Source organism: Miniopterus schreibersii (assembly GCF_964146895.1).
Source record: "Miniopterus schreibersii genome assembly, chromosome: 1".
NCBI lineage: Eukaryota > Metazoa > Chordata > Mammalia > Chiroptera > Miniopteridae > Miniopterus > Miniopterus schreibersii.
This window is the reverse complement of record NC_138101.1, coordinates 62,944,030-62,965,159: the sequence shown is the minus strand read 5'-3', so window position 1 is coordinate 62,965,159 and position 21,130 is coordinate 62,944,030. Positions and strand designations below refer to the sequence as shown.

The 21,130-nt window shown below is 39.5% G+C and overlaps 1 protein-coding gene across 2 annotated transcripts in view; it reads right to left on the bottom strand.

The window, feature by feature from the left end:
* NFKB1 (nuclear factor kappa B subunit 1) overlaps positions 1–21,130 on the bottom strand; it is a 122,316-nt gene that overhangs the window by 11,493 nt on the left and 89,693 nt on the right. For both annotated transcript variants that reach the window (XM_081116996.1, XM_081116997.1), the window contains exons 10-16: positions 19,639–19,730; positions 17,821–17,959; positions 11,484–11,627; positions 10,109–10,198; positions 8,653–8,838; positions 7,317–7,458; positions 3,773–3,887 (exon numbers count right to left, since the gene is read on the bottom strand). In XM_081116996.1, coding sequence (XP_080973122.1) covers positions 3,773–3,887; positions 7,317–7,458; positions 8,653–8,838; positions 10,109–10,198; positions 11,484–11,627; positions 17,821–17,959; positions 19,639–19,730 — 908 coding nt within the window. The remainder of the gene's footprint in view (positions 1–3,772; positions 3,888–7,316; positions 7,459–8,652; positions 8,839–10,108; positions 10,199–11,483; positions 11,628–17,820; positions 17,960–19,638; positions 19,731–21,130) is intronic.

Below are 21,130 nucleotides of genomic sequence, written 5' to 3'. Positions count from 1 at the left end.
ACAAATGAGTCCATGTAAAACTGGTTAAACCCAAGTAAGATATGTGGATTCTATCAGTGTCAGTTTCCTGATTTTTATACTGAACTATAGTTATGCAAGATGTTACCACTGGGGAAACTGGGTGAAGGGTACATGGGACCTTCTGGTACATTTTTTGCAACAACTTATGAGTCTATAGTTATATCAAAGTACAAATGAAAGGAAAAGGTTAATGCAGAGCAGGACCACTATGTATAATATAATGTGGATTGTGTGTGAGAATATACTAAAATACCTACCTATTTAAGGAATTAAGATGTACAAATTGCTAGTTATAAAGAGTCATGAGAATGTAAATACAGCATCGGGGATATAGTCAATACTGCTGTAATAGCTACGCATGGTGTCAGTGGGTACTAGAATTTTCAAAGTGATCATTTTGTAAATTATATAAATGTCTAATCATTATGTTGCACACCTGAAATAGTGTATGGCACTATAATAGTGTATACACAATAGTGTATAATACTGTATGTCAACTGTAATTGAAAAATTAAAAAAATAAAGTTTACATGTTTATGTAGTTGCTATGTGGGAAAATACTTACAAACACAATAGTTATACTTGGGAGTGGAGCTGGGAGACTTGTATGCTGCCAGGGAGGACCCCTTGGATTCTCCAAGGAATGTACATCCTTTTGTGCCATTTAAAAACTATGAATATATATTATATTTATAACTGAAAACATAAAAATTATGTGCACAACCCCCCCCCCCCCGCAAATGTTTTATAGGAACATATGCAAATAAAACAAAACCACATCAAACACACTGGAGTGGTTGTCTATGTTGGGACGAGAAGAGGAGAGGAAAATAGGGTTTAAAGGGAAGAGATTTCAGAAATATTTTCAGAAAAACCTTAGCTCTATGAACTTGGATTCTTTTGAATGTATCTCTAGAGGGTGGGTGGGGAGAGAGATTTGATTATGACAGATGGCCACAGAAATGTACTAAGATTAGAGAAAGGTATTTTGGGATAATGTTTAAGACAGTTACCAAATAATCCAAATTACTTAGAGAAGTGTTCACTTTCTCATCAAGAATAGTTAACACAGAAGATAAATGAGAGTCCAAGCTTAGTGGTTTCCAGCTCTCAAATAGAAGTTGCCACTGGGTGTGTGTTTGAGACTTAGAAAGCATACCAAGAGATCCAGAATCTTTGCCCACTAATAAGAGTAGTGGTAAGGGAGGGAAAAAACAGGCCCATATTCTCCTGAGAGTTCCCAAATCAGAAGGCTCAGAAGTGGGATTGCTGGGTCAAAAGGCAGCTCAATTTTTAATTTTTTGAGGAAACTCCACACTGTTTTCCATAGTGGCTGCACCAATCTGCATTCCTGCCAACAATGTGCTAGGTGCCCTTTTCTCCACATCCTTGTCAGCACTTGTTGTTTGTTGATTTATTGATGTTACCATTCTGCCAGGTGTGAGAGACACAACAGTGTATACACAATAGTGTATAATAATGTATAACAGAGGTGATACCTCATTGTGGTTTTAATTTGCATTTCTTTGATGATTAGTGATGTTGAACATTGTTTCATATGTCTCTTGGCCATCTGTATGTCCTCTTTGGAGAAGTGTCTATTCAGGTCCTTTGCCCATTTTTTAATTGGATTGTTTGTCTTTCTTTTGTTGAGTTGTATGAGCTCTTTATATATTTTGGAAATTAACCCCTTATCAGATGTATCACTGGCAAATATGTTCTACCATACAGTGGGTTCCCTTTTCACTTTGTTGATGGTTTTTTTTTTGCTGTGCAGAAGCTTTTTAGTTTGATGTAGACTGATAGATATCAGAGCGGAACGGGTGGGGAGGATGGGAAGAGATTAGCCTAAGAACTTATACGCATATATGCATGGCCCATGGACACAGATAATAGTGTGGTGAAGACCTGGGTTGGGGCAGGGGCAGGGGCAGGGGCAGGGGCTGGGTGGAGGGAGGCAAAAGGGGAAAAAGGGGGACATCTGTAATACTGTCAACAATAAAAAATATATTAAAAATAATAAATAAATAAAAAATTTAAAGAACGGCTCAGAAGTGTCAAAAGTGGTGGTTTCAAGGTTTTTGTCTCTAGCACAGTGGAGTCTCAATATATGTAACCAAATGATACAGTAGGGAGGTTAGCACATAATAAATCACAACTACTAATCCTGTTGTGCTGTGTCCTTTGCAGGTCCTATTTATAAACAGAAAAGCAAGTAACTCCTTGAATCTGACCTACAGGCAGTGAACTAAGAGGTCTTTGAAAGGAGGACTGTGAAAGGACAACGTCCCGTTTCTAGTTTGACTTGCACACTTGAAATGGTAAAAAGGAAAAGTTAGTCCAAAAGCCTGAGGGAATCAAGCTTTATGGGCCAACTGACTTTCCAAATACCACCAACCCTCAAAATGGTATGAAAGATATTTGAAGAAGGTATCCTTCAAATGTAGTATACCTAAAATTAGACCTCCCCCTAGTTATTTTATATTATGAGTCAGTGAGGAATCCCTAACTTCACTTGTCCTTTGATATTAAGCCTGACAACCAGAGAAGCCTTAGGTAGAATGGGAAATTGTGATTTTGCCTTATCAGGCTTGTTCACAGATAAAAATCTATTGACAGCTACACGTAAGCATTTTAGTACTTTGTGGAAATAAACATGATTCATATCACCTGCTTTAAAAATTGAGCACTGGAATAGGCCCTTTTTCACGTAAATAATGGTATGTGATCACTGTCATATTTTTAGAGTGAGAGATGCTTGAATCAGGCAACAGAGCACACCATCCAGGCCAAGGAGGACTGGGTAGTCACTTTGGGTTGAGTGAAGGGAGGGAGAAAACAGGAAAGCGGAACAGATGGTGAGAACCAGTAGACTGGCACAGAAGACTGGTGGGGCCAGGAAAGAGCCTGGGGAGAGAGGTGGGAGCAGCCCTGAAAAGCAGAACCCTCCCCACCTCGTGCTAGTGAGGGCCCGTAGGTCCCTTAGCCAGAGAGGCTGGCCCAGGTTTCTGGGCTCCCATACCCAGCATCCAGGCTTTCATTCTGCCCAAGCAGTTTTAATTCCCTTTCCTCACCTGACATCTGCACGTGCCCTTCAGACTCCACCTGAGGCTCCACCGAACTTCTCTCTCTGCAACGCTGAAGACCTTTGTAACTGATTCCTCAAGTTGCTCCTAAGCCCATTTCATTTTTATCTAAATCTGATTTGGGCAAAACTCTTTGGTGTTTCCTGTTTCCCTCACACCGAGCTGTCTTTCTGTTTTTGAAAGACAGTTTTTCTTTCTCAAGCAGTCTTTTCATTTTTTTGTATTCTGATTTCATCAGCACCTTTTGTTTGATACACATTTAATCTAAGTGTTGTCAGAATGTGTTTCAGCAGACCTCAAAATTCTTGTAAATTATTGGCTTTTCAAACTTCATCTTTTTCAATTTTATTTTCCTTGACAGATGTGATGCATTTACGCTAGGATCTCCCTCTAAATTGGATTGACTCTGATGGTTTCTAAAGTTTAAGGTTTGCCTTCCTCCAGCAAGGTACTAAATTTCACTGTCGGGTGATTGCTATGACACTCACAGATCAGAGCATAATTCATTTAAGAACATTCCTAAGTGATGGGTTTTTAGGATCTTACCTGCAAAGATGTTTTGTTGTGTGTTTTGCTACTGTTAACATTATTAGAAATAACACACACACATACATGCACGTATAAACCATAGATTTTTCATTTGTATCCCTGACATTTCTGCTTACCTGGTAGAGATCATTTCTCATGTTGATAATGTCATCCAAAACCAAACCAGATGTGACTTCTAGCAGATCCCTCACAAGCTGAGCATGAAGGTGGATGATTGCTAAGTGTAGGACACTGGAACAAAAATATAATGTCAACAATCAACTAAAATGTTAATAAAAAAGATTCTCAAGACATAATTAGACTTGTAGACTGCATCTGGCTCTCATACCTAGTTTTCTTTAGCCCCCAAATGTTTTGAATCTATAAAATGTCTGAATCTGAGGTGGGGTGCTCTTCTGCCTGCCCTTATAAGGCTCCTACATGTATTTATGGTGCCTGCCTTGTTTCAGGTTGAGAGCTGAGTTCAAATCCCCACTCTGCCTCTGTGCAATGGTTTCCAGGCATTTTCTCCTCTAACTTTCCCTGACATGTAGATGATGTAATGAAAGTGCCTGAACTTGGATCTGTTCAGAAAAGTGCAGCTAGCTCACCTAGCCCTGTGATCCTGCAAAATACAATGTGGTGGCTTTTTAAGATTTTCCGAGATCCCAAGAGGGGAGAATGGAGTCAGGCTTTTACTAGTGGGAGAAGACTCTTGAGGCAAACTTCTGAAGGAACAACGTGAATGTATTTCTCCCTGGCAAACATTCCCTCAGCCTGAAATGGTTTTGTTCCTCTCTTCTCTGCCTAGACAGTGCCTCTCCATCCTTCATATTACAGCTCAAACCTTCCATCCTTGGGAAAGACTTCCCCAACTCCTAGGCAGAGCGAGTTGTCTCCCCTTGAGTTTACTGCTTGGCTGTACAACTGTGATTTTCTATACCTCTTTCTCCCTCTCTAGGCTGTGATGTTCTCAGAGGCTGGTTATCTCTGGGTCAGCCTTACAGGCCTAGCACACAGTTTAGGCACTATAATAAGGATGACAGAAGGAACCTAGTGGCTTACACTAACAAGGTCAAAAATACTGGTGGTTGCCAAGCATTGCTCCATTTTTTAATTGTTAAAAAAACTTACTATTGAAATTAATTTGATAACAACAATAAAAGTGGCTATTGTTTGTCTAGAGCATCGATTTACCGGACTGCTAAGCACTTGACATACATTATCTCATTTATCGTAACAACGATCCCGATGAGGTAGGTAATATTACCCCATTTTTCAGATGATGAAACTGAGACTTATAGATATAATAGAACTCAACCCAGGTCACAGATCTAGTGAGTGGTGAAGCTGGGATTTAAGCCCAGGTCTGTCTTGCTCCAAAAGTCATCTCTTAATCCTGTTTTAGGGGTGAATGTGCACTGCTCTGAAGAGCTGCAGGTGAACATCTAAGAGGATAAATACTCTGAAGTATGGGCAGACTGTGATGCAGGACATACTCACAGTGGCACACAGTGGCAGTACACCTGGGATCTGAGGCATAGGCTGGATCTGCTCTAATTTAAAGATAATGGGTGTCATTTTATCCAGGCCTTTTTCTTAGCAATAGCAAGTACATCTTCTTTGGGACTGAGACTGGCACAGGAGGGCCTCAAAAACTAAACTGACTCCATTACTTGAGAGGTATTTTTAAATGGATGATCTCAGAGTTTCACTACTGTCTCTTGAAATGAGAGGCTGGAAGGAGACTTCTGAAAAAGTCTGAAGCTTGACGTAGACATGATGCACATATACCAAGAAAAAGGCCACACTTCAAAAGCGGCCTAAAAATTTCCATGTGCAGCTCAGCATTTCATAGCAGAAGTACCTTCCCCTTCCCCCCAAATCCTCACACCCTCATGGGAATTTCCCCAAAACCAGAAGTTTTTATTATTTTTTCTTTATTGTATTTTCTGCGATGACTAATAGCCATGGGATTCAGATTATTAGCTGCATATGACGAGCCCAGTGAAAACAAGAGGCCTGAGCCGTGAAGGCCAAAAGGTACCCCTTGTCTACATTCTTTTGAGGACTCATCTTTGGTCTCCCTAAGTCTCAGCTCTTTGTCCTCTAGCTGTGGCAAGCCCGAGAGCCTGCTTGCACAAGTATGTCTGGGAGACTCTAAGTCTTGATTTCCTGCTTGGGCAGGGAAGGCCACCTCCTCGGCCCTTACATATATGTCTGGAGCCCTTACACATGTCCATGCCTTCCCCTCTGTGGACCCACTTGAAGCATGTGCCTTGTACCCTTTCCACAATCCTCCCGTCACACACCAACAGTCTCTTTCTAACTCGTGTGCGTTCGTCTTTCTTAGGCTCATCAATTCAACATGTCCCTAAAAATGTTACTTCAATTGCTGCTGTCCTGCCTTGGTTAACTGCTTTCTCTTGTGCTTATATGCTATTGAGTGCTAATTGGATAACTTAACCCAGTTAAAAAACATTCTGCTGTTCATGACATTACACAAAGAAGGCTATACTGGTTCCTCCCGTACTGTATAACAAGGCCAGTGGTTATACCACATCCTTGGTTACGCTGCAAGGAAGGAGAACAAAGGTCTCTGAAAACCTGAGATTGGCACTTTCCTAAAGCATTTGGTTCAGTTTTTAAGCTGAGGTTTAAAACACAGCAGTCAAGAGCTCTTTCACAGAAAAGGATTTCACTGTCAACACTATTTTTGGAAGGTTTTAGATAAGGCATTTGACTTGAATCTGAGGGCTGCTACCTCTTGTTATTTTTATAGGCTGCAGAGATCATTTTAGAAGTCTCAATGAAAGAACGAAGAGAACTGTTTTAGAAAGAAGCCAGGTGGCTTTGCAAATATTAGCCCAGTCACAGTAGGAATGGGAGGAATGGTGTTGGGAATGTTAGACTCCCATGCTATGTGGGTTAGGGCAGTCATGAGTCTGAGCCAGTCACAGACTGGTGACCATTAACAGAGGAAGTAAAGAAGGAACCAGTAACTGGGAAAGAATGACAGTTGCCTCTTAATTAATTTGTTATGCTGTTTTTCTTCTTCTTCTTCTTTTTAAAGACTACAGCACCTAGTATTTTCTGGCAGTCTCCCACCTAAGTACTAAAACTAGGCCTGGCCCTGCTTAACCTTCCAAGATCAGAGGCGATTGGGAGGATTCAGAGTGGTATGGCCATAGACTGTGGTGTCTTTATTGGGCTTTCTCTTGAGGAAACTATCATTACAAATATACAGTTGGGATAACAAGTGCTTTAGGGATTTGGCAGGACCAGATTTTATTATTACATTATTCCAATCAATAAAGCAAATATTATTGCTCTAAATATTTGTTTACTAAATGTGATTCCAAATTTTATTTCCGTAAATAAAGCAAGGCTTTTCAAAAAGTACTATTCTCCACACACATCTCAGTTTTCTTGCCCAGAATGTTGTCCTCTTAGATGAGTATTCCAGCAGCTCTAGACTCCAAGAGGTGAGAGCCACAGGACGGAGGAAGCAGAGTATGCCGTTCGACCTTACTGACAGGCTACTTTCCTTGAGAGAGTGTTGCAGTTACAGGATCCAATAATTTTGATCAACCCTTCTATTCTCTAGCCAGGATGCACGCAGCATGATTACCTCCCTTCCGCACCCTAAAACAACGCTGGGGTACAGAAGTCCTGACTTACCAGTCCCCGTTCTCATCCTGCACGGCAGTGAGATGGCGCTGCACAGCCAGCAGCATCTTCACGTCTCCTGTCACCGCGTAGTCGAACAGGGCGTTGGCATGCCGCTTGGCAAGCTGCAGAGCCTTCTCTAGGAAGAGATTATCTGCAAGGCAATGACCATGATCACAGCTGAGCTTCCTGTGCTTGCTCGACAGGTAAAAGGCATGCTTGAGGTCAAAACCATCAGCATCAGTGCTCTGATACCTCGATACACAGCGTTTTAGCTGAAAATGCTCCTTTCAGTGCTTCTGGATTGTGTTCACTAGAAAAAGCACAACTGAACACTGGCTCATGGACAAATACAGAGGCTGGTCTGAAAAAATCTATCTACAGTTTGTTAGGGGGAAAGAAGTTCAGAAACGCCTGTTATTTAAAGAGGAACAAGCAATCTCCAAAGAATGTTGTTTGAATTTGCCGTAATTATAAATTCTCAATCTCAATCACTTGGTGAAATAATCCTTCTTTGGAGTCTTGAGCAACTCTCTCATTAGGCAAGTGTCAAAAAGCACAGTCTCTGGCATAGACAGACAGACTTTCCATGAGCCATGGGTACTTTTGTAAAGTTTGCTCCCTGCAGGTCAGGGAAGGCAAATTGTGGCCTGTGGGACAAATCCTGTGTGTGGCCTGTTTTTATATAGCCCCCTAGTTAAGCAGGGTTTGCTCATTTTTAAAGGAGTGTAAAAAAATACGCGATAGAGACCATATGTGGCCACCAAGTCTAAACATTTACTCTCTTTCCCTTTATAGAAAGTCTTCTGAGTACAATCTGGGATGACCTAGACTCCTGACATCTACTCTAATGAGAACTGGTTCAACATACACACAAAAATACACTCCCCTCCTAATCCGAATTTTCCCACAAGGGCATCAGGATAAAAGGAGAAGTTCTTATTTTGAGGCAAAGTTCCACTTTAGTATGACAGTCAAGCTACAATCTAGAGGGGGAAACTATTAAAGTTACAGGAACTGTTCACTATTATCTGTGGTAGAAACGAATTAGATTATATCTCACGATACTCTAAAATTGCATGATTATGACTGAAGAATGCATATGTAAATTTCTGCACGTTATAGTCAAAGAAAACACTGAGAAAATGGAAATCTCCGTGTGAATAAAATGACCTGACATATGTTTTTCAAAAGGCATACAGGACTCTGGAGAGCGCACTGACTAGATACCAATATATCATCTTTAGATTAACAAAACAAACATGTCTTCTGGTAATAACTTCTAACACCCAGCGCTGGCTCATCCCCTCACCAACCATACATTGTTATCACCTGTGTGCTTACTTACCCTGAAGCCCAGAGCTCTCTTCCTTTACTCCCACTGGATACGTCAGAGTAACCGCATCATCCCTATCTCCAGACCCCTTATCTTGTTCTGTGGTTTCAGTTACTTTCCCAGAGGGACTTACAGCCTCTCTGTCATCACTCTTGTCACAACCTTCAGGGCCATTTTTAGATGAGGTGTCCATGGTTCCTAAGATAAAAGCAAAAAAATCAGCTTTTTTTCAATAAAATCTATTAAGTTATAATTCATTATTTCAATGGAGGTCAGATTATTTAAAATTCTTTTTAAAATGGTCACAAGTAACATGCCTTGGAGCTATTTTAAGTCCTGGCTTCTAAAAACATTTTAAAAATTGAGGTATAACTGATATATAACATTATACTGTATTAATTTCAGGTGTACAATATGATTCGATATTTGCATATATTACAAAATGATCATTACAATAAATCCAGTTAACATCCATAAGCATACACAGTTTAAACATTTTTTTTTTTCCCTGTGATAAGAACTTTTAAGATGTTAAAAAACATTTTTTTTTACACTCTTAAAAACTTACCTCTCTTCTGTTTATTTGTAAGGGACAGAATGAAATAAAGCTCCTCTGTGAATTGCAGGAAAGGGGAATTTTTAAAGTTCCTGAAAGCAGAGCGCTTACTTCTTTCCTATTGCAAGTGAGTGGTAAAGATGTGATCTCAGTTCACCCTCTTCAGTGTGGGAGCAACCCAGTACATCACTTTAGAGCATGCTCTTCCAGGCAACTATGTTGCCTGACAGGTACGCTGAGAGCGTGCCTATGTTTTATGGGCAAACCTGGTTTAAATTCTGGTTCTGCCACTAACAGATATGTCCTTCAGTGAATGATGAACATTTCTGAACCTCAGTGTTCTCTGACTGTTAAAGGGAGATGCTAATACTTTCCTTACAGAGCCATCATTACGATTTTAAATGTGTGAAAGCAGTGGACATAAGACAAGCATTCAGTAGAGGGAAGACTTCATTGTATTATGTCTTCAATGAGTACACTAGAATGGACATGTAATATAAACTATGAATACACTGCTAGTTAGGGGAAGCATTTGATGGGAAAAAGCTATCCCTATAAAATTCACAATGTCTTCAAAAGTATAGTGTTTGAGAAAAAAAGAGAGAAGAGCTAAGTTTGGTGATTTTTTTAATGTTTGAATGGTCAAGTCTCTATATGTCCCTTTTTAATGTCTTTTTCTTCCCCCCTTCATGCCACTTACAAAGTAAATATACAAGTATAGACATAGCATCTGGAATAGAATTTTCCCTAGGAAGTCACAATTTTTTGGAAAAGCATCTTCATAGCTCATTTGCATTCATCATTTTTTTCAAGATGATAATGTTGCGATAAATAGTGATAAAACACGGTAAAAAACCTTTTTGGCATTAATTTTTTCTTCCTTCCTCAGTATAAAAAAAAAGTATTACTTACCATGCTTCATCCCAGCATTAGACTTAGTGGTTCCAGGGTGGAAGGTAATTCCACTGTATGTTGGAAATCCATAGTGGGGGAAGCCATACCCTGAAAGGGCAAGTAAAACAAAGGAACCCTCATGATTTTTTGTTTTGATTTTTTTTTTTAACAAAGACTCAGCACCCTTAGCGTCCTCCTTTCAGGTGAGCAGAGGCTTGGGCGTGGGAGGGCATTTGCCTGACACAGCGCTTCTGCTGAGAAGTAGCCACGACGCATGATGGGGGGTCATGGATGATCAGAATTCCACTCTGGCAATTTTACACCGGGGCAAGTCAGGCCGTGCCCAGGCTTGGGCAGACAGGGGAGTCCTTGCTGTTGAAAACCCCTCACAGAGGGGAGAGGCCGACGACGACTGGTCACCACCCAAAGTCAGACTTGCCGACACGGAAGTCAGGAAAATAACCTCTGGAGGGAAAAACTGAACCAAACAAAGTACAGAAAAATCTACTGACTTCTCGACAGAAACATGGCTATCACTCTTTATTCTCATGTATATTTGGTAGAAGAATAAAGCAGTAAAAGTCTTTGGGAAAGTAGCTGGTATTAGATGTTGTACTCTACGACATAGTAATTTTACTTCAAAGAACCTAATCTTTAAAAAACCTGGAATAAAAGAAAAGCAATGTGGATAGAAGGATTCAGTATAACATTTTACACAGAAAAAGGTAACAACAGTCAAGTAAGTTATACTATGGTCTGTTTACTTGATGAACTATTACAAGTCATTAGAATGATACTGAAAAATTTTTGCGTATGTGAAGCTTCTGTAACTTTGGGCAAATGCTTATGGCAATCCGTTGGGGAGAAGCAGCATAATGATCACACACGATCATGATGTGATGATAATACACAACTAATACAAGCAAATGGATTAAAATACTGTGCGTAAGGATATGCACAGCTGTACTTGGGAAAATGCATGAATATATACTATAATGTATGAACAGAAAAAATTAGAAGTAATGCCTTGGATGGCAGGATTTTACATATTTTAAAATTTTCTATAATTTTTAGTGTTTCCAAAGAGTCCCAGAACAACTATGCCAAAAAAAGGGGGGGATATACCATAATGTTATCAGAATTCTGTGGATAATGGGCCTTGGGTGAGTTTTTTTATTTTTAAAGTTTTTGGTATTTATTATCTACATATTATAAAATAAAATGGGGTATTTCTTTGAAAAAAATTGTATTTGTTTGGGAAACTGTAATTTAATATATTACATTCAATAATGTCATAGCCACTCCACCCACAGAGAAGCTGGGAAATCTAGCGAAATAAAATTCTCCCCTCTCCGATGTGAAAAGTTTTAGAAAGAAGAGACCTGCTTTGTACCTGGACCGGTGCTCCCAGCGCCCCCTCCTCCACCGCCAGTGCCGTACATGCCTCCACCTCCAGCCCCGGCACCACCACCGCCGCCAAAACTGTCCGAGAAGTTGGGCATGAGCTTCTGCCGCTTCCTCTGCACTTCCTCTTTATCTGTTGTTAAAGGAAGAGAAACCAGAGGAGAAAAGATTGATTCAGTTCCACTACAAGCCACAGAAAGAATATTGATTCTGATGGTATTTTTAAACATCTTAAAGGGAAACAGAAAGCACCCAAGGAGGAAGAGAGGCCAAATTTCAAGAAGCATTATGTTTATTCCAGTGACACGAAGACTGAGAACCAGCCTGAGAGACCACAGAACAGTACACACCCAAATCCTCTCTACCACAGTCTCTTAAGTCTCCAATGCCATTCAAATTAGTGAGAGACCAGATTGCCCACCAAAGATTGAAATACTGGGTAAGAAACACATTATTGAGCATTTTCACTTGGTCACACTGAATAGCTCTGGCTAACAAACTAACACAAATTATGTATCTCCCATGAGCTGAGTGCAGGGGATACAGAGAAGTAGGACATAATGTCTTTGCTGTCAAGAACCCTCTAATATAATTTTAAGGTGTGGGGGAAGACTTAGATAGCACTATAATGCTATATATGCTGAATGCATGGTGTAAACCAGTGTTCCAGGAGTTCAAGGAAGGACCTTAGGAAGGGCCAGTGGGCTGGGAAATTCAGAAAAAGCCTCCTAGAATCAACTTTATATCAGGAGAGGGCAACAGGAGGGTGGTCTGGGAAGGGGATACAGAGGGAAAGTAATGAAGGAAAGAATGTGCACTGTGAGCTAATGAGAACAGCAGTGGATCAGTTCAGTTGAAGTGAAAGGTTAGTATGAGGAATTCTTGAGAGACAGCTGTGATTGGGACCACATTGTGGAGCTCCTAAGGGTAAACCAGAGGGATATGACTTACAGGCAGGAGAGCCGGCCACTGTTTCTGAACTGGGGAATGATGTATGGTACTGGTATTTTAGGAAGATTCATCTGTCATTGGTACATCAGACAAAATAAAGAGTCAAAGGGAGAGGCAGAGCCCTAGCCGGTTTTCTCAGTGGTTAGAGCGTCGGCCTGCAGAATGAAGGGTCCTGAATTGGATTCCAGCCAAGAGCATGTGCCTCAGTTGCAGGCTCAATCCCTGGCCCCGGGGAGGGCATGTGTGGGAGGCAACTGATCAATGAGTCTCTTTCACATCAATGTTTCTCCCTCTCTCTCTCTCTTCCCCACTCTCTCTGAAAAGCAATGGAAAAAATATCCTCAGGTGAGGATTAAAAAAAAAAAGTGAGAGGCAGAGACAGTGAGACATAAGTTGATGGAGAGTGTTCCTTAGTGGTCACCATGATAATAAAAATGGGTGGGCCCCAGAAGTACAATGAAAGAGGGATGTGTGCCCCTTGGGGTGATGAGTGAGATACGGAAGGCTAAAGATCTATGACTACGACTTGACTAAAATACAGTGATTGTAAGTCTAGGTGCTCCTTAGGCTCTTCCCTCATCCCTCATGTGGTTGCTCTGGTTTGCCTTTGCTTCTCACGATCGGTGCATCTTACCAGCCCCATTGTCCCTCTGAGTTCTGGCACTGCCTTTGTGGTCTATTGTTCTGCACTTGTTTCTTCTTTCTGTTTCCCTTTCTCTTCTCTGATTTTCCTACTATTAATTTTTTTCCTCTCTTCTCTCTTTGGGGCTGAAGGAGTGCAAAAAGATTTTTGTTTAAATGGAATAAACAGTCAATGTGGTATCAGCAGCCTGATTCTTAACAATTGTCCTATTTCTGATTCTTCAATGTCAGTTGTGGCCGTTATGTTCAGAAACACCTTCACTTATTTCTAATCCTGCGGTTATTTCTGTCATCTCAGGGCTAGAAAGACTGCTGTTGTTTACTGATTATCTCGCGATCATCTGAGTGTAGTTGAAAGATGAAACAGGGGAAAGTAGGGTAGCAAAGCACACTTAGTAAATCATCATTTAAAAACTGAGCATGTCCAGACTCGTTAAGAAGAAAAAAGCCAAGGTGGGTCAACTTTGAAGAAACTATGCTTATATAGAAAGAGGTGACCTCAAAGTAGAGAAACACTAATAATCTCCTTATCAAAAGTTTTGGACAGATTTATAAAATTTTCCCACCAGTTGTACAATAACTAAGAGTCAGACTTATTTACTCATCCTATAAACTGCTGCACTCACAGAGAATATTAGTTCATTAGGAATGTGAAACACAAGAGGGACACGGACAACTTATTCATCCTCAGAAATAAATATCTATTGAATACATGCTTTGTAGCACAGAGATCATTTTGTATTTGCTATGTTCTTCTTCTGAATGTACACTGGTTATATTTCACCCTAAAATGGGAATTTTTAAGAGTCAATTAAAAAATATTAACTATCCTACAGCCATTAAGATTTCAATGACAAGAAAAAGATACAGAAAATTCCATGTGACAAGCTTTTATTTTTTAATTTATTTTAAAATTTATCCTTTTTGTGAAAAATATTACAGATGTCTCCCTTTTTCTCCACCGACCCCTTCTGTGACAAGCTTTTATAAAAAAACCCTACAGTCCAAATTTCCATGGAATTGAAGATGACATGAAGATTCTCACACTGGGTTGCTTTACCGGTGTGGCCTGCCTTCGACAGTGGCATCATGGGATGTCCTATGAAACACCAACCTATTCTAGAAGCGACCTAAGTCTAGAAGGCTACTCTCCATAAGCCCTTATGTTATAGTTGAGGAACCACAGCTAAGATGATTAAGGGACTTGTCTGAAGTCAGGGCAGAATGAAGGTCAGTTCCAAAGTCTAGCGAGCTTTCCATTATATTAAGCTGCCATTCTTTGAGAAACACTCCAAAATATCTTCACGTCCTTTAAAAACTGATGACTGAAGGTAACAGGTAAGTTTACAGAAGGAGATAAACTTTAAGACTCTACCACCTTTTGCTGTGCATGTGCCTTAAAGATACATCATTCTCACTTTTCAGGTCTAGTAGGCCAGTAAAGATGCCTTCATTTATCCTGACCATATCTTTCATAATTTAAAGATTATACTGTTCCTAATCTCCGTCTTTTCAGACTGAAAAGTCACATGGTCTTTCTTTGCTTTTGCATAGCGGTTCCTCACCTATTTTCTTCCCTTGCTAATCACCGCTCTCTTGATTATTTTAACTATCTCCCGTGGACTCAAACATCTCCATAAAGTTTTGATGAAGTACAATGCCAATGACCATAAAGGATGCAGAGTTCAGGGCTGGGTGATTCTGAACAATGAGAAGACTATGTTATATTTATCTAATGTCCTGCTTGAAGGCACTGAGCATATTACTAGCATTTTGGATGAGGTTGGCAACTTGGTTGGTCAATCAATAAGTCAGCTCTCAGATATTTAACGAGCATCTACTATGTGACGCATACTGTTCTAGATGCTGGAGGTATTGTAATGAACATGAAAGACCAAATCTGTGACCAACAGAGTATCCCTCTTGCTGGAGGTAGAAAGAAGACAACAGACACATAAACTAGTAGAGAAGACAATTTTATATTGATAAAAATAATGAAGAATATAAAATTAAGCAATGAGACAGGGAGTGGCTGCAGGGGTTGGGGGCAGTGGAAAGTGTGTACAATGACTTCTAAGAAATATATATAGTGATTCCTTGGGTTGTATAGTTTGGATCATTTCCATACACTTACTCTTATGTTAAATGGTCTGCTATTTTTCTGACTAGTAAAATGCTTGGTGTGATCGTTTCTACTTGTGAATATTTCATTTTGGGATTTTATAATACAGGTTTTATAGACTAAGGTAACTTGTTATCTTCAATAAAACAGTTCTAATTTCACAATGACTCAATCACAATATATGTCGGCCATTCTTTCTGTGGAGCTCAACTGCTAACTCATCTTTCCAGATGGTTCTTCTTTTATTGTTTGTATTGCATGGAGCTTTTAGTCAATGATAGCTTGGAAGTAAGTGCTTGAAGCATTTGGGTGGGATTTTGAACTTTCAGGATACCCCGTTCTCTAACAGTCTCAGACAGCTCTAACCATGAGAGAGCAGCAATAAGAGTAATAGCCTTAACATGTTCCTTTTGCATGATATTCTCCTGATGCCCAGATACCCCTGGGAAAGGCAGACATGCAGCCTAGAAACCAAGCTCAGCCTTGAATATTACTAGGCTCATACATAGCTGGGTTTCCCCTTTTAACATGATTTTCTGTGTCAGGAAAAGTGACATCATTTTGAAGACATTTCAGGACAAGAAATCTACCTTTTTTCTCAGAAAGTCCAAAAACTTTGTCTACTTTTAAAGAAGAATGTTTAACCTAAAGCAGTGATTTTCAAATTTTATGCAGACTGAAGCATTCAGAAGACCCCCAGGAAGCTCCTGGGTGGGAGGCAAAGAAAGGTGAGAGTGCTTCTGGGAAAGGTAAAGTGGCAGAGCTGTCTCTACTTCTATTTTAACAAGAGCCCATCAGGTTTATATTCTGGGATGGTACATGGAATTTCATGTGGAGGGAAAAAGTCTCCTCTGCTGACAGTTTTCAAACCAGCAGTCATGGAATGCACTACAAATCTGACTCATCCATGGAGAGGTCGCAACCTCAGAAAAGAAACAAGAACTCATGAAGGAGCTAAATGTTCCTGCCACAACATGAATTCTAGGAAAAGAAAGTTCTTAAAATCACCCATCACGTGGCTGCCACAGAATGCAGCACACATGTGGATCGTTGCTAAGGCACCTTTGTGATTTCCAACCTCAGCCAGGACCTGGGGGCCCTGTGACAATCATTTACTAAGCTCCCTCTCTGGTCTCACTTCCCTCTAGTCCAGGGGTTCCTAATTTTGTTTGTGCCATGGCCCATTTTGCAGTCTGTGAAGTCTTTGAATCCCTTCTTAGAATCACAGTTTCCAATATGTAAAATACAAAATAGAATTACAAAAAAGCTGATTATATTAAAGTACATTTCTATCCATGGACCCCTTGAGCATCAGTGGGCACCAGGAAAAGAAATATGTCACATTATTTCTGAGAGCATTCTCAGTGCTGAATTTCCCACCTGCTCTCTGTTGAGTTCCACTCCTCCCTTTGGATTGGCCTATTAGGAATTTGCCACAAAAACCTAAAGTGCAACATATTTTAAACTGAGCTCCCTCTTTGCCCACCCAAACATACTTTTGCTCCCCTGATTCTTTCATCAACTCAACCACATCATAGCCTTCCTAGGCTGGGATTCCTAGAACCATCTATGACTGACTGTCTTCCTCAATCTCAACCAGCAACTGGTTCCTCTTGACACCAACATTTTGAATCCACCTTCTCCTCTCATTCTTTGCATTAATACCTTTAGTTATCTCATCATTTCTCACGTGGATTCTTGCGTTATTCTTCTGCCTCACTGCTGCCCAGACAGTCTTCTCAGGGTTTATGTGAAGAAGTCAGAGCCATCTTTTCAAATGCAAACAGGCCTGGTCACTCCCCTCTCCAGAATCAATGCAAAATGCTTTAGCTGCCAATCCTAGCACTTCAGAGCCTGGCTCTGGCCTTCCTGTCCTGCCCTGGCCTCAGGAGTCCATCTCAGTGCTCATAACGCTCATTTTTCTTTGAGCAAACACAAATTGTTTTAGCTCAAGTTTCTGAAGCCTAGGAAATCCTTCCCCTTTTTCCTTTCACACCCAAATACTGAAGTATATCCCCAATTTTAAGGGCCTTGAAGAAGGCTTCTTCTAGGTGGCTTTAGAAGCAAGGGCTCTCTTTCTTCTGCATTCTCACTCATATGTGCTTGTGGACACTTCACTTTGGGAACTTATCAAAATAATTAATTTGTATTATCACTACTTAAGGAGACTATTACCTCCCCTTCTTGGTGTGTCTTTTGAGAGGAAAGGAATGGTGCTTTATTCATTGTTATAGTTCCACAAGACATGGGGGCTGAGTCTTCTGTTCACCTGCCTGAGGCGTGTGGATGGAGTGGCTCTCTCTCCTACACAGCAAGCCTTACCTCGTCATCTTTGCTGCCTGTACCCTGCATTCCTCAACAAACGAGAGTTTCGAATTCTCAGATGTCTAAGTCTCATATAAGCTTGGCAAAAAGAATATTATTTTAAAAGGTTAGATTTAAATCCATGACCCAAAAATAGTATATTAACTTCTCTCTTCTCCAAAAATAAGTATCATGGATCCAGGAGCCAGTTACTAGGAAGCTGTTCCAAGGAGGTGACTAACTGATATTTGCTAACAAGCTTGTCCTCTTATTGAAACAAGAGCAAGAGTGTAGGCAACTGAGGTACCTTTGATTTCAGGGTAGTAGAGAAAAGGTTTTGGTTCGCTAGTTTCCAAATCAGATTTCCTCCGAAGCTGGACGAACACGGAGGCTGGTTTGGTAATGTTGACGTCTTTATACTTCGGTGTTTTGAAGACGATGGCAAACTGCAGGATACAAAGATCTAAATGTTAGGGTAGGACTACATTTTTCCCCAGAAATGCTACTCATTAAACACATTCTTTATGCCCAGTGTTTAGATAGTGTAAAAAACAACAGCACGCTAGAGAAAGTTACAAACTCAGAATTCGATACCTATAGATTTAAATTAAATTCCCTCTGAAACTGAAGCAAGACCGAAATCTTTATTAGTTCATCTAATAATTCAAATGTCTTCATTTGTAAATAATCATGTGAAAAAACACTCTGCATACACCTTCTCCTCTTTCAAATTAGCCTTAAAAGCCTCCAAGATTATTTACAGCAACATCAGAAAGACTGGTTGTGGGAAGAGGGAGATGAGGAAGGTGGTACTATCAGCCTTCAGGTCTGTTGATAAGGAGAGGAAACTAAACCCTGCAAAGAAGACATCATCACAGGGTCAGTTTATTTTGAGATGAGAATGGCCAAGGCTCTAGGCATATACAGGGCATTCTGCAACACCTCTGGCATTTTTACATTTTTTTAGTTTGACTTTTTGACTATGTAATATATTCATAGGGATCAAGTTTTTGTAAAATATAAAAAGGTATATAATGTCATACATAGAAATTTCTTCTTGCCATTCCTGTCCCCCATCCAGGCAATTGTTACTGTTTCCCTGCCTCCCCACACCCAGAGGTAAACAAAGAGAATTTATTCATTTCTTTTGTATTCTTCTAGAGTTTCTCTATGGATGTGCAAATATGAACATAGACTCTTTGTAATATACACTTTGTTTTGTATCTATCTTTAAAATTTTTTAATGTTGTATCTTCGAGATCTTTCCATATTAGTTCATAGAGTACTCATTCTTTTAAATAACTGCATAATATTCCATCACATAGATATAACATAATTTATTAATTGGCCACTTATTGATGGATATTTGGATTGCTTCCAATTTTTGTGTGTGTGAAAACAGTATTCCTCAGTCATGCCGAGTAATCATTAAGATGGGGATTTAGCATTTTCAAGTCTTAGCCATATACTCAGTTGTCACTAGGAAATCTTGATTTATCTTGATGATATTAGCCTCAACCAGAAGCCTCTTCCTTTCAACACTTTTCATTAGAATACCCTTGTAACAGGTTTCACCATTATTATTCCTGTAGAACACTGTTATAAACTGATTGTGTCCCTCCAAAATTCGTACGTTGAAGCCCTAACCCCCAATGTAGCTGCCCTGGGATATAACGCCTTTATGGATATAATTAAAGTCAATGAGGTCATAAGAGCAGGGACCTGATTGGACAGGATTAGCGTCCTTATAAGAAGAGACACCAGAGAGCTTACTCTCCCCACCACAAGAGGACACAGTGAGAAGGCAGCCATCTGGAAGCCAGGAAGAGAGCTCTCAGCAGAGTCCCACCCTGTCAAACCTTGATCTGGAACTTCTAGCCTCCAGAACTATGAGAAAATAAATTTCTGTTGTTTAATCCATCCAGTCTATGGTGTCTGATTATAGAAGCTTTCCCATAATTCTATGGCAGGAAACTTTTCTGAACGACCTGTAACAGTCTTAAAAATAGTACTCTTTTATGGAAGTTAAATAAATATTTATAATTTTTCCTTTTTCATGTATGGAAACTAAGTACTAAATTTCAACAAGGCAGAAAATGTAGAATTATCATCATCATCTACTTACTTGTCTATGAACATCTGTTGGGGAAAAATCTCCAAATCCTTCCCAGATTCCACCATTTTCCTCCTCTTCATAAAATCGAATCTGGATGTCATCTGCGAACAGTCAAAGTCAGGTGTGTTATATCATATAGTGTAATAATATTTATAAACATGCTGAAAAAAAAAAGTTGGTTCAAGATTCTACCTACTATATATTTAAATTTTTGAAAGTAATTAATATGAAATTGACTTTTGAATAATTTAAAATTTTCACAAATAAAATAAAATAAAATAAAATTTTCACAAATCACTTAATTTTTTTTATTAGTTACCACAGTCATGGGCCCCGAGTTTCATTTACAATGACAGATTTACCTATTCAATTTGAATTTTCTCTTAATCAATCTTTGACCTTCCCACTTCTGCATCTCTAAACCAATTCACTCTTGAGAAAGATGAAAGACAGTGAGGAATATGAGAATCCCCAAATGTGAGTCAACTCGATACAGATTTGCAAAATAATATTTAACTTATATAAAGTTTATTATATTGCAGACACAGTTCTAAGTGATTTATATGTATATATTAACTGATTTAATCCTCACAACAATTTTGTAATGCAGGTGTGCTATTAATATCTTCATTTTGCAGAAGAGAAACTGGAGTCTAGAGAGGTTAAGTAACTTATCCAAGGTTGAACAGCAGTAAATGAAGAAGCCAGGATCTGAACACAGACAGTAGTTTCTGACTTAAACATTCTACTATGCTGCCTGACTATAATACTTTATTAATCCTTGTTGGAAAACTGTTAAAAATATTAAGTTGGTCAAGTCCCACCAGATTAAATTAGAACGCCTAAATTTCACACTTCAGTCATGGATTCTACTTTTGCAGACATACGACACTGTAACTTGGGTTGGCATCTCCCTGGCTTGCCTGGGACTCTGGAAATGTGTATTACTCGGACAGAATGGGTTAAAAGAAGGCTGGTACCAGGATAAGCAGAGAAAGTGTAAATTTTTTTTGGATAAAGGTATATACCTTTACCTTAAAATCTGATCCTATTTTTTTCTGACTTTTTACCTCAGAGCACTTAGCCTCAAGTGAGAATTTTTTTTAAAGCCACAGTTCTTTCACTTAGGGGCTATATTTCCAGTTATGTATCTGCTTACTCTGAAAATGCTCATCACTTTGTAGTGAGTAGATCTTTATTATACTATACTTGCAATCATTTTCTTTTAAAAATGAGTGAAGTTTGAGAAAATAACACAATCTCCTTCAGTTTTTGCTAATTTATCAATCTTGTACTATAGTTAATGAGATTAGTGCCAAGAACTTTTCCTGAAAGTCAAAATTATGAGAGAAATATGCTCTGAGAATTTCCCTAATCATCCCACTCTCTTTCTTTTTCTTAGCTGACATCGCAATGTCACGTGAAAGCATTTGGGGAAGCTCTCTCGGAGCTGCAACAAAGCATTGTGAGATAAACAAAACACACAATTTCATATTATGTA